This window comes from Pelobates fuscus, chromosome 2 (genome assembly GCF_036172605.1).
Source record: "Pelobates fuscus isolate aPelFus1 chromosome 2, aPelFus1.pri, whole genome shotgun sequence".
NCBI lineage: Eukaryota > Metazoa > Chordata > Amphibia > Anura > Pelobatidae > Pelobates > Pelobates fuscus.
The window spans coordinates 361,231,292-361,244,858 of NC_086318.1; the positions used below are offsets into that span (position 1 = coordinate 361,231,292).

Consider the following 13,567-nt stretch of genomic DNA (forward strand, 5'->3'; position numbering starts at 1 on the left):
ATGGGCTCCAGTAACGATTGACGTGGGAGAACTCCAGTTTGATTCGGGATTTGGCCCTATGGGGCCATTGCAGGACTGAGTCGCTTTAGCCTCACGCACCCCCCTCCCCCCTTCCCCTCCCAACTTCTATCCTCGTATCCTTCTCTTCCTTCTACTTCACCTTCCCTTCTTCAACCCTCTTTCTCTTCTTTAAGTTTTTTCCTTTCATTGTTCTTGCTATGCCCTTGATTCACAAGGGTGCTATTCTTGTTCTATATTCTTTTGTCTCTTATGTTATAGGCTATGTTGTCAATATCGAATTTCATCACTCAGGCATGAGTATAGTGATTGGGCATTGAAGATGCCTACAGTACAGCCTCACGTGGATAGAGACAGGGCTCCTTTATAAGATATGCAGCCTGATTATTCCTTACGAATCCTAGAGGGGAGGCAAGTTGAACGACCTACATGCTGAGGCTGGGCGTTCGGGCTGATATCGAATATTATATACTCAACTCTGATCTTTTGCACAGTGGCTTCTGCGCAAGCCACGCGGTCATGTTACTCTTGCTATGCCTATTTTCTACGCGCATACGGTAATTCGATAATATAGCTGTACAAAAACATAAAATCCTCGATGGGGGCAAGTTGTTCAGAATGTATAAAACGATTTGTCATATGGGCTGATGCCAATTCTTCTGTTTATAAGTTTGATATTTTATATTGAGGCTTCTGCGTAAGCCATCAGGTTGTATTATGCTTGCCTTACCTATCGTGTGCAAAAATAAAGAATTTAAAAAAATAAAAATAAAAGCCTGTGAGAAAAAAGTTTTAAGTTTCAGATTTGATCTCCTGGTTGGAATGTTAATCAAACCCTGCCTTAGTAAAGAGATGTCACATTTGAACAGGTGTATGCTCATTTTTTACAAAGAGTGTGTGGAACCCCTTAATGGTTCAAATGCACAATTTAATCTAGTGCCAGCTAAAAAGGGCTTGTCATAAAGCATTAGTATGACTAAGAGTACATATATATCAAAGGTTAAAAAATCCTTCCACCTTGTAAGCCCTCCTATAAATCACTGATAGCTAAAAGTTACAATCTCACGTGATATGCATCAGCTACCAATGTATTATAAGATGTGGCTTAGGCTTAGACTGTCTCACGTGATCAGTCATAGTTTCGCCTTTTGATGAGCAAATAACCGGTGTGTTTCAAAGGACAAGGTGTACTGTGTCTTTGTGGCAAATGTGTGCCACAAGTTTCTGTACAGTGCTACTTAAAATCCTCTGTTAAAACGGTGCCACTGACTGTTTTTTACCGTGCTGCACACAGTAGGTCAGTGTTATTGATTTGTTCACTTGTTGTTCATTACTAGGTTTCCCCCTTCAAGGTGTGCAGCCTTTATTAGGTGGTCTCTTCATTAGAAGTGCTCATTTTAGGATCAGTATTGTCATATACATATTTTTTTTTTTAATTGGTGGTTTATTTATGGTGTTAATAAATTGTGGTTTTCATATATTATTTTATGGTATTGCTTTGATTAGCGTTACCCCTTCTTATTTTTGTATATGCATTAGTTAGTCACCTATATCGCTTGAGATATATATATATATATATATATATATACACACACACACATACATACATACATACATACACATATACATATTTTAATTTTTTTTTAAGGAGTTTATTTTTGTATTTTAGATCAGTGTTATTGGTTATTTTGTATGCTTAGTTATCTCAGTAGGTAAATAAAGCCTCACCTTTGTCAGATAGTCGTGTATGTTCAAAGTTGCCAACTTGGTGAGGTGCCCATTTAAGCCCAGGGCCATGAGGAAGCCAGCATACTCATTAGCCAGCTCAGCATTTTTTGGCTTGTTGTAAACAATCCAGGCAGAATCTATCTGGGAGGCGGGAGCTATTTTCAGGCCTGCAGCCACTCCATTGTGAAAGCTGGCCCAGCAAGCCATATTTGGGGGCACGTCAATGTTTCCGCTGTTGAGATCTACAGTTGTGTTTCTTGGTGGAGCTCGACCTAGTGATGTAAACCATATTATAATCTGTCTGTTTAGCTTCTACAGAACATACACAAGGTAGCACTAAACTACTAAAGTATCAAAGCATTATCACACAGGTGTCAGTGGAAACTTTCAATGTCACATTTTGAAAAAAAAAATATTTTCCATAAGACAAGGTAGTTACTAATACACCTACTTTTTTGCATTATAATCTCAAATCTGTTTTAAATGGCTCTCTAAAGTCGTTATGGTGCCTGCATTGCCCATGGTGTTGTGAGCTGGTTCTGTGAGAACATTTAGACACCAAGTAGGTACTCCTAGATGCAGCAGCTGACATGGTCAGTCCATGAACTATCCAAACATGGACAGAATTAAAATTGCAAACGTGAAGTGTATCTTTCACAATAGCAATATGCCAAGCCAGTCTGGGCTGTAAATACCTAGGGGACCTTAGTTTGTGTCAAAACGCTCAAAAACATTTTGATACAGGATTGGGTAACGGCAGCACAGGAATAGTGGCATCATAACCCACAAATGAATACTACACAAATACTGTACTTTATATGGGTTAAACAATGTGCCAATCCCCCCAGGAGGGCATCTTTTGGAAGGGGGTGTAATTTGTTAGGGATGAAGGAAATTGGTTAGCCCACAGGTATTCATCTTTTGGAATGGGGTGGATATTGTTTGGGGTTAGGAGAATTAGGCAGATGATACCTGGAAAAGCCTCACAACCAAGGGAAGTACAGAAATAGCAGCAAGGTCAGACAAGCATCCCTTTAAGGTTTCGTGAATCTCACAGCCCTATTTATGTGGCCACAATATAATCAAGTCCTCAATGCCACAAAATGAAAAAAGGACAGGATTCCACCATGCTCCCACCACACCCCACGCCTGTTAAATATTTTATTTGTAAGGGGTGCCCAAACTTTTGCATGTATCTTTTTTTGATTCTACTTCACAGTATGTATAACCAACAAATAAAACTCACCTGTAAGATTCAGTTTTGGAATTGGAAGAGGTTCTGTTGGTACAGGGTGGTAAGAAAACAAGGTGAACATTCCGCGCCCCACAGGCAGAGCCATGGTCCTCTGACAAAGCTGCAAGAGTCTGAACAAGACATTATGGACTATGTTGCAGCTATAGACCAAGTTATAAAAGCGCCAACGTATTCCGCAGCGCTGATGTTATCCCTGATCAATGGTTGTTCTAATTAGACACTCCCCCCTCCCCATCCAATTGGTTTAGGCCTCTGTGAGTTTGTTAATTATTATTTGTCATTCGATTGTTGTCTTTCAAAATGTTGTTATTGTCTTTACCAAATAGTTTCTCACAAATTCCAATAAAACTAGGGTTATTCACAACATCAAATTTTCGTGAATTAGATCTGAACTGAAAAATTCAATATATTGTGAATATTACTTTTTATTTAATTTATTGTTTTACCTATTTTTGCCTCAGCTTACAATGAGGACACAGATGATAAAAGTCTTCTACCCCAAAAGCAAAAAACTAAAATCAAACTGCTGTTAATAGAATCAAGATAAATAGATTTATAATGCCCATTTCTTGTACAAAATCTAGAGCTTCATTTGTTATGAGATACTATTATATGCCTCATCTGTAAATGGCATCCCTTTTTCCACTATATCCTTTCTGCTCAAAAAAACTGAAAATCATCACAAAATGTAAAAAGTTACCTGTTCTCCTTCTCCTCAATGTACTCATGGTCGCTAACTTCAGGCATCTGCACAACATTTACACGCACAGGGTGGGAACTCTGAAGAAGCCTACGTACTTCCTGCACACGCATGTCTTCACTCCATATCAATGACATCACTGCCTGATTCAAATCGCTCATACCATCATCCTCTTCCTCTGCTTCTCCTGCAGGAGGTACCTCCGGGGAGGGAACCTTGGCAGTAGACTAAATTACAACAAGTGATAGAAACAAAATATTTTTGGGTGGCGTGTCACTGCATTCTACTAATAATCAATGAGAATCATGGTAATACCTGAAATGCCAATAGGTCTAAAATACATTTACGGGTGCTCCATAGACAAAGCCACTATAACAAGGAGAGCTATCCCGAGGATGTCCAGTGTTCCTGATTGTTATTCTCCATTTGCCTTATTGTATCTTTATAAAAGGCCAGTAATGCCTGAACTTAATAGATCAATAATATTAGATTACATATGTAAAATACATAACTGTTGCATTTCATTTCATTAGGAAGCCATTTGTGTCGGAAAATGTGAATTATGAAAACTGCAGGCAGAAAGAGGAAGAGCAATTTAAAACATTTTAACTACTGGCTGCTTAGTGTAATGTCCAGAAGCATTACTCCAATTTGAGATGAGAACTCCTTACTCGCTGTGAAGAGGCGTATGAGCTGTACTTAACTGATTAACTAAAATGTTTGTTTGAGACAATTTGATCACTTGTACACAAAAGGCTTGTATGTAAGATCCTTGACTGACTGGCTTTATGAGTGAGATCATTTTTATATCTTGAACTCAATTGCATAAATGGCTAAAGGTTGCTTGAGAATCATTACAGTAAAAACACATACAGTTAGGTCTGGAAATATGTGGACACTGACGTTTTGTTAATTTGGTGGTTTACCAAAATAAATTAAACTTACAGTTAAATAATGAATAAGGGCTTAAAATGCATTCTCTCAGTTTTAATTTGAGGATATTCACATCCAAATATGTAGCTCCCTCTTTTTCAAGGGACCGAAAGTAATTGGACAAAACGGTTTCATAGACAGGTGTGGGCTATTCCTTTGTTATTTCTTCATCAATTAAAAGGTCTGGATTGATTCCAGGTGTGGCATTCACATTTGGAAGCTTTTGCTGTGAACCCACAACATGTGGTCAAAGGAGAACTCAATGCAAATTAAACAGGCCATCCTTAGAATGCAAAATAAATTTTAAACATTTATAAAAATCTATCAGAGAGCTAGCAGGAACATAATGAGTGGCCAAATCCACAGTTTGGTGAATTCTGAGAAAGAAGGGAAAAAAGGCACTGGTGAGCTCTGCAATACAAAAAGGCTTGGACGTCCACAGAAGACAACAGTGGTGGATGGTTATAGGACCCTTTCCATAAAGACAAAGTGTGATGGCATGGGCGTGCATGGCTTCCAATGACACTGGGTCACTAGTATTTATTGATGATGTGACAGAAGCAGCCGGATGAATTCTAAAGTCTATAGGCATATATTGTCTGCTCGTACTCAGCCAAATTCAGTGAAGTTGATTGGGCAACTCTTCCCTTTACAGATGGATAATGATCCAATACATACTACAAAAGCAACCCAGGAGTTTAAAGCAGAGAAGTGGCGTATTCTGCAATGGCTGAGTCAATCGACTGATCTCAACCTGATTGACCCAAGTTTAGCTGATGGCAGAACTCAAGGCAGAAAGGACAAACAATTGAAGAAAGCTGCAGTAAAGGCAAAGCATAAATTTTGATTGTCCATGTGTTTCAGAATTCAAGCAGTCATTACCTAAAAAGGATTCTTAACAAAGTGTTAAAGATTTACATTTTGTTTATGAGTGTGTTAAATTTGTCAAATTCCATTTGAGCCCCTGCAATAAGAGGACTGTGTATGAAAATTGATTGCTATTCCTAATTTTTGTTCAACCCCATGAAAGCGTAAAGTCTGCACTTTAATTGCATCGTGGTTGTTTCAATTCAAATCCATTGTTGTGGCGTACAGAGCCGAAATTATGAAAATTTAATCAGTGTCCAAATAGTTCCAGACCTAACTGTACGTGCAGCAAAACTTGTGGCACACCGGTAAATTGAGGTATACCTACATGTTCAGCAAAAAGTATACAGATAGAACAAAAAATAAATAAAAATACATTTAAAAAAAGGAAACTGTGAGCTGCAGATGTAATCACTGGCATTAAAGAGGAAACGTCCCTTTTCTGATAGTGGCAGTTCCTCTTTCCCTCCATCAAATAAAAACTGTTAAAGCTGAGATGATGAATAAGGCAAATATGAGGCAAATATAAAACATTACAGGTAACTTTTACAAAAGTCAAAGTAAAAAATAATAAACTGCTAAAAGATGTACTGGGTAAACATGTGCAATTCAACCCATTGACATCATTTACTTAACAAGTCTGCTGACAGTTTAACTGCGCAGGAAAATGAAATTAAGTTATTACTCAAGAAAGCCTTTGCATGCCCTTTGTGCCTTAGTAAAACTCTGGTTACATTCTTCTCTTCCATCCATCAATAAAGGTTTCTTCAAAATTGATGAAAACATGTAAATGTACCAGCTGACTGTAGTTATTCTCTAATACCTCTGCCTCCTGCCATAAGCCATAGGGACCATAGGTGGAGTTTAGGAATTAAATCTATATGCTACAATCCTGCTTTTTTTTTTTTTTTAAGCATTAGTCTCTGAACACCTTACCACTGACTTGGTCTTTGGCAAGTTTCCATCAGAAGCTTGTTTAGAAAGGTCTTGGCGTCCTATGAGAAGGCAGACTGCTTCTGGCCAATCAGAAGCAGGCTGCTGCCGACATTGATAGACTGCATGTCTTATGGGTAGAGCAACACCAAAAGGCAGAGATTCCAGATCCCGTAGTGTAAAACCTTATATTTAAAATAACAGATATAGGAGAAACACTGTAAAATAGGATGTGCATGTTTTAGATCAACTTTTTACTTTTATAACAGGTTACTTTGAGTGCTCATCCTAACCTTCCCATCCAAAACTCAATCTAAAATATTGTATTTTCTGAGAACGTACTCCTATGAAAAGTAGATTAGTCAAAACCAGCTAAAAATTGTTTAACTTCAGGTAAAAAAATATTTTCAAATCCCCATTTGGTAGTGATTTCCTCAGCTAAATGCGTAACCAAAAAGGTCTTAAAGAAACACTGCAACATTAAAATACATATATTTATTTTTAACATTGAAGTGTTCCTATTTTATTTTAGATTTAGTGTGCCCAATGTCAAAACCATGTCTGTTCTCCAGTCCAAACCACCTATGGTGATATCATCACTACTGATGGTCTCTGTGCAATCAAATGCTTCTCAAAGAGAAATATTGAGGACCTAGGGAGCAAGCTTGGCAATTCATAGTACAATGATTCGGCATGACAGTCCATAGCAAGTGAAGCAGGGAATCATTCCAGTTGTCTTACTGACAGTCAGGAAATGTTACCAAGGTCATTTAGAAAGTGAATGTTTCTCTTGAAATCAGCATTTTTATAAAAAAAGAAAAAAAAACTACAGGGACGTGCAATTAAACCCAAAATACTGCAGGAACCTAGAGTGCTTTAGGGAAATGCAGTGTGCCTTTATATGGAAGCTTATATTTTTTTGGAAAGACACACCTTAAATTTTCAAGATTATAAAACCCTATTTTCTTGCAATCATCTGACATGGAAATGGTCCAGTTATGAAAAACATTGTAACACTTATTTCTACCACATAATCCCTCTAATTCCATCTAAACTAAGCAGATGTTATTGTGTGAAAACTCAAAAAAGGATCTGAAACATTTAAGTCAAATGTGCTGCTCACCTATATTGGTCATCCAGACCACAAGCTTTTCAGATAGGCTGGAAACAGTGGGGCAGGGTTTCAGACTGTACCTGTCAAAATAATTAAGGTAATATAGCAAATTCCAGTTTAGGTAACCGTGAATCACTCTTACAGCATAATATTTATATATTATTTGTATGGAAAAACAACTGCAGTGGCTTTAGTCGGGCTGAAAAAAGAGCTTTCTTCTATGTAAAAGCAGGAGGGGAGGACAACAAAAGTATGTCTTCCAATTTAGAATCAGACAACTGCTCATTCACAAAATCCTGTCAGGTCACAAGTCAATATTCTAAGCAAGTGGAACAAATGTCCTATGTTAATACAGGAAGCGGAAGACACGCAACTCTCACTCTAGATTTAGAAAAAAAGCACGTGTTATGTGCAGATAGACATTTTTGAGGCATTTGAGACAAGTTACAGGAGTAAAATGACATTATGGGAAACAATGGAACATGGTGGCCCGGTGCTTTTAAAATGTGGAGACCAGAATATATAGTTTCAAACAGTATAGGAAGTTTCAATCAGTCATATTAACCCTAGAGTCAGGAAGGGTTGTTGGAATGAACGCTACAAATTAATTAAAATTGAAAGCAGTTTTAAATACGCTTATTTTAGAAATATAGGTTTTTACTGCCTCCACTGTATGTGGGCATTGTGCTCATATGCAGACAGTTTTACATTCTGTTGCAATTTTTAGTAAGCTGTACTGCTAGTAATGCCTTCCTTCAAATACCTATAAGCAAGGTATTTGACCATATTTATGTATACATTTTTGTCACAGTTAGTGTTTGTGAGAAAACTTGCATTTTTGCCTTTATACTAACATTTCAGAACCTGTGTGAAATATTGCAAGATAAAGGACATTGTATACAGTCTAAAGCTTTATTGTTTCCCAAAATTTTTTTATTTTTTTTATAAAAAAACGAATTAAAAATAAATACATTTAAAAAAAAAAAAAGGAACAATTAAGTAAAAAATAAAAGTTACAGTATTAGGTTAGTCTATAAACAAAATTGCTCTGTTGTGATATATTTGCTAGCTATGTATCTTGTTGCAAATAAATGTTGTACTAATATTTTTTCAATCAAAAAGTGCTCTGTAGTGAAGGGGTTAAGCTAGAAGCTAATCAATAATATACAATGAGGTAAAATAACATTGTGAAAAAAGAATCTCCTTCAAAGTGAAAATAAGCACAGTGTGACTTGCTAATTATTATTAGTTCTTATTCTAGAATGGTCCTAGAGCAACAAAGGCTAAGTAATAATTAATTCCATACCTCCTTTCATCTTCCTGTTGCTGCTTTCTTTGTCCTGGAAAGGTAAACAAGTCCCCACGTATGTTAACAGAATTGCAATGTTTGCACAGTAGGTTGGTCATTTGCGATATCTATATATCTATATAGTATTTACCTGCTGTAATTTTAGACAGGTACTTGGACGGTTCCCGTGTCACCGAGCTCTCATCTCCAAGTATATATAAAGCGACACTCTGAATAGAATATATATACACATAAAAGTATAGTGTTATAGGTACGTCTATAAATTAGCCTAATAGCAAACATAGTATTATATGGGGACAAAATGGGTCAAGATCTATAATCCATCAAGTGATTTATGTTCTGCCACATTTATATTGATCAGATGCAGAACAGTGATATTTATACGGCCATTCGAAGTACCACAATCATATTACTGTAGTGGTTACAATGCAGGAATGCTCCTGGTGCTATTCCTCAGATTCTGTGTCAAATTGTTTTAGTGGTTTCACACAAATTGCAGGTTGCCCAGGTGCCTGTGCCACAGCCCCTCAGTTGGCATGTTACCAATAGCAATATCAATTTTGCAAAGAGTAACTTCTGAAATCGTAATATTCTGAGTAAGGGTCCTGGGTCTTGGTTTGCGTTAAACAGCTAAATAAACGGTTTGATACATAACTGGGGTATGGAACCAGGAGCATGTGGTCACCATAACCATTAAAGTTGTAGTTAGGGAGTTTAGAGAGCCCCTGTAAGACCATGCATAAATATTCCAAACCTTCGAAATTCACTGAAAGAAGAAGAGAAAAATAAAATAAAAAGACAATAGCACAATCTACTGCTTACATATAGATCATAAAGAACAGCCTTCCAAAGGTAATGGTTCATTAACCATAACAACCAGGGCACGCAACCCTGAAAAGGCATCTAAGGAAATTAATTATTCAGTATAGTCACCAGGGATCATTTTACTCGAAGTACAATTTCAGGATATAATGTACCCAAAGAGTAAATAAATATGATCTTATAATACTGACAGCAAAAATGGGGGATTATGCATTTAAAAGGTTTAGAACTCCTTAAAAAAACAAAGAAAAAAAAATCAGTAACCATTAAAACTACAACAGTTAACTACACAGTTAAAGATATACTCCATTGAATATCTAACAAATTGGTAGACGTGTCCTTTCCAAAAACATTCATACATTGTCGCCTGCATGTTTTCTTTTGGGGTATATATGAAAAAAAACAGCTTGCAAAAACTACAGACTTGCTGTCTGCAGCCTTTGTATGTTCTTCCCTCTTTCCCACGCACAGACTTTCAGTATAGAAGACTTTCTTATGCTTCTCAATGAGCTGTAATACAGCTCACTGTGATAGGAGAAAGCAGGCACCCGCTAGTCCAGAGTTAGTTCTGTGGTGGTAACCCGCTTCCGTTAGCTATGTGGTGGTAACAAAAGCAGAAGAAAAACACTTTGGTAGTCTGAGTGACAGCCAGTAAGGTGTTTTTGTCCCCAATGAAAATTGCACCTGCTCACAAATGGTTGTACAAGTAAACCAACATCATTGTCATGGTTCTCTTTTAAGTTGACACTGCACAATACGTTATAGGGGAGAAATTTACCAGAACTACGAGCTTGCTTCTCTCGCAGATTCCAGGCAAGTATGGATAAGGTGGGGCCTTTTTGCCTTGCAGACAAGTGCTGACCCAATGGTAGATACTTGGTGGACGATCATCCTCAAAAAATGAAGGATAATTCATAAAACCAACTTGGGCTGTAAAGCAGAGTAAGTAAAAAATTATTATGTAGTACAAGAGATATAGCCTAGCACGTTTGTAATAAAATGTAAAAGGCAGCTATATTGGATAGTACAATTCAAAGCCAAGCTGTATAGGGTTTGTGTGTACTAATTTAACTTCCACTGTTGAGCTGCACAGTGGATTTGGTGAAATGTACTAGCTAACTTTACTATCGCACATTCCTCTTACATTTGAAAGAGAGAGGCTATAGGGTTGACTAAAATGCATGTAAATTACATTATGATTTAAAAAAAAAAAAAAAATATATATATATATATATATATATATACATATATATACATATATATATTTTTTTTTTTTTGCACTTGGGCTGCCTGGACTGCAGCTTTAAGTATTAGGTAGTTGCCAGGATACATAACCATTTTGTTTTCTTATTGTTATGAAATGTGTTTTACAAGTCATAAAAAACAAAAGTCAAGCAGAAAGGTGCAAATGGATGTCCTATCCGGTAACCAAATGAGGATCACAGTACATTTTCTTAATTTCAAGTTTAAATGTCATGCATTTAAAAAGAAGTATAAGTAGGATAGTAAATAAATACTAAATATAAACATCAACATAGTCGAAAAGCAACTGTGAGTGCATCCCATCACTTCTACCGATAGAAACTTTACTAATCTACTCCTTCCATTCATTCCAGGACATGATGAGTGTGGAGGAAGTGATCGAGAGGTTATTTTTTGTTATCTATGTACTGTCAATATCTGAAGATTAACTGGTCCATCTACAACAGGGGTAGTCAACCCTTTTCTATCTACTGCCCACTAATGCATCTTTCTTGATGGAAACATTTCCTTACTGCCCACCAGTTTTCGCGCAAGTGCAGAATATTTTTTAGAAAGGAGGGTGTTTTTTAAAAGAAAATAAATGTACGTACATTTATCTTTTTATTTGTACTTTATCCATGTTTATAATGTTTTTAAGTTTATAAAGTTTAATGAGAAAACAAAGTAAATTGAAATTACCTTTGCTAGTGATTAATGAGGTCCTTGAGGTTGATGCTGTGATACTAAATATTATCTGGTTTGATTTTCGTAAGGTGGATAGGTGTTCTGTAAGCTGGGTAGGGGGGCTGTATGGTGGGGTAGGGGGACTGTGAGTTGGTATGGGGGCTGTGAGGTGGAAAACAGTCGAAATTAGACTGTTATTACCCCACTTTTTTATACACTTAAATAATATATATCCTCTATAAAAGAATTGAAATAAATGATAATCAACTAAGACTTATAATTAAACATAAAAAAAACTTACTTGGCTCCATGCGACAAATCTGCCCAGTAGTTTTCACAAGTGTTGGATAGTCTCTGGAGTAAAGATCCATGTAAGCATTCAAATTTAAATCCCTAGAAAATAATTTTAAAATAGTGTAAAAAACATTTGGATTTGAAATGCGCTCATAAATAAAGGGCCTTACATTAAACCTAACCGACATTGAAACAAACAAATAGCCCCTATGTCTATGAAAACAGCCAGCAAGCACAGCAATAAACAGGTTGGGAGATAATTAGAATATGTACTAGTGATAATCTGTATAAATTATCGTTTATTAACTACAATGTGACACTGTGGCATATTTTACACAGGTATACTTTAAAAAGTGTTTTCGGATAGTGTTATCTCAAAATAGCCCAGACTGCTTTCAAATGAAAGCAGACATGGTATCCAGAAAATCATTGGTCATTAACCTTACAAGGAGAAGACAATGATTTTTACTCAAGCTCTAAGATCTTAACTAGAGCATCTGAATAATGTTTTTCAGCAAACCGAGAAGATTACTCACACAGCAGGATCTCTGCACCAACATAAAATGAGATGTGTGTTGATAAAATTGTACAGTCCCTCAGCTGATTATTTAAAAAAAATAAATGGTGATTGTTTCACTTAGCGCTTTAAGATTATTCACCTAGCCAATTGCAGAAGTAGGGTCACCAGTGACCTAATTGCTTCTCTCATTAAAGTATTAAGTTTTAGCTCTTCGTAGGCCAGATGAAGCACAGAGAATATGGCAGGAATGTGGCTGAAGAGGAGTGCAGTGGAGTCCAGATTAAGGGTATGCTGGTCATCTTCCACTGCTGGCACTTCTAACGGGTCTAACTGCAGTGCCCGTGCTAGAGTGTGACTTTCAATACAGCGGTGGTAGTCAGAATGAATAAGATATTCCCAGTCCTAAGTGAACAAAACAAACACAGACAAAAATAAATCACCTGTAGTCAAATGTGTTTTATTTTATTTTTTAGTTATTTATCTTCAACTTAGTGTGTTTTATTTGGAGAAGAGGAAAATTAGCATGCAGATTAAGTGCCAGCATACTTTGCAGCTTAGTACATAGTCCGTGAAGTAGTTGCATTAATTAGTAACTGACCAGGAGTTACCACTCACCCATACAAAAATGGAGTGGAAAATTCCCAGATGTTTCTCTAAAAGCTGACAAAGCACCAAGGGAGACAAAGTTCTACAATGGGGGTGCCCAAATGGTAAATGCTGCTTTGCATGCCCTTAGAATGCCTTTTGAATGTTAAAGCATCATGGAAGCTGTAGTTTTAAAATGTGTGGGGTTCTACCTTTTGGCCACCCCTGTTCTACAACATCTGGAGAGTTATGTTTTGGACAAACATATTTTGCTATGGAGTTTATCCAACATATTGCCGAAGGAAGAGAAAAGAAAGAGCACACAAAAACACACATACAGGAGCAATCAGGCAAACCCTCTGGCAAATAACGGAGATGGCTGCTCCCAGGGCAAGACAGATAACATAGCTTTCTCATAGATACACGTCAGATTTAAACAGGTGACACCATTTCAAAAATAAGGTTCATTAGGTATAATGACTAGTGAAATGAAGTATTTGAGAATGGTAGTCACTTAATTAACTAAGATTTACTCCAGTACAATAACACCAACCCAACTGGCT

General features: G+C 36.8%; 1 protein-coding gene across 2 annotated transcripts in view; it reads right to left on the reverse strand.

Moving 5' to 3' along the window:
* ANAPC1 (anaphase promoting complex subunit 1) overlaps positions 1–13,567 on the reverse strand; it is a 97,357-nt gene that overhangs the window by 52,009 nt on the left and 31,781 nt on the right. For both annotated transcript variants that reach the window (XM_063443671.1, XM_063443670.1), the window contains exons 19-28: positions 12,559–12,821; positions 11,907–11,998; positions 10,458–10,609; positions 8,988–9,066; positions 8,855–8,888; positions 7,558–7,628; positions 6,438–6,619; positions 3,702–3,928; positions 2,993–3,111; positions 1,747–2,018 (exon numbers count right to left, since the gene is read on the reverse strand). In XM_063443671.1, the coding sequence (XP_063299741.1) occupies positions 1,747–2,018; positions 2,993–3,111; positions 3,702–3,928; positions 6,438–6,619; positions 7,558–7,628; positions 8,855–8,888; positions 8,988–9,066; positions 10,458–10,609; positions 11,907–11,998; positions 12,559–12,821 (1,491 nt within the window). The remainder of the gene's footprint in view (positions 1–1,746; positions 2,019–2,992; positions 3,112–3,701; positions 3,929–6,437; positions 6,620–7,557; positions 7,629–8,854; positions 8,889–8,987; positions 9,067–10,457; positions 10,610–11,906; positions 11,999–12,558; positions 12,822–13,567) is intronic.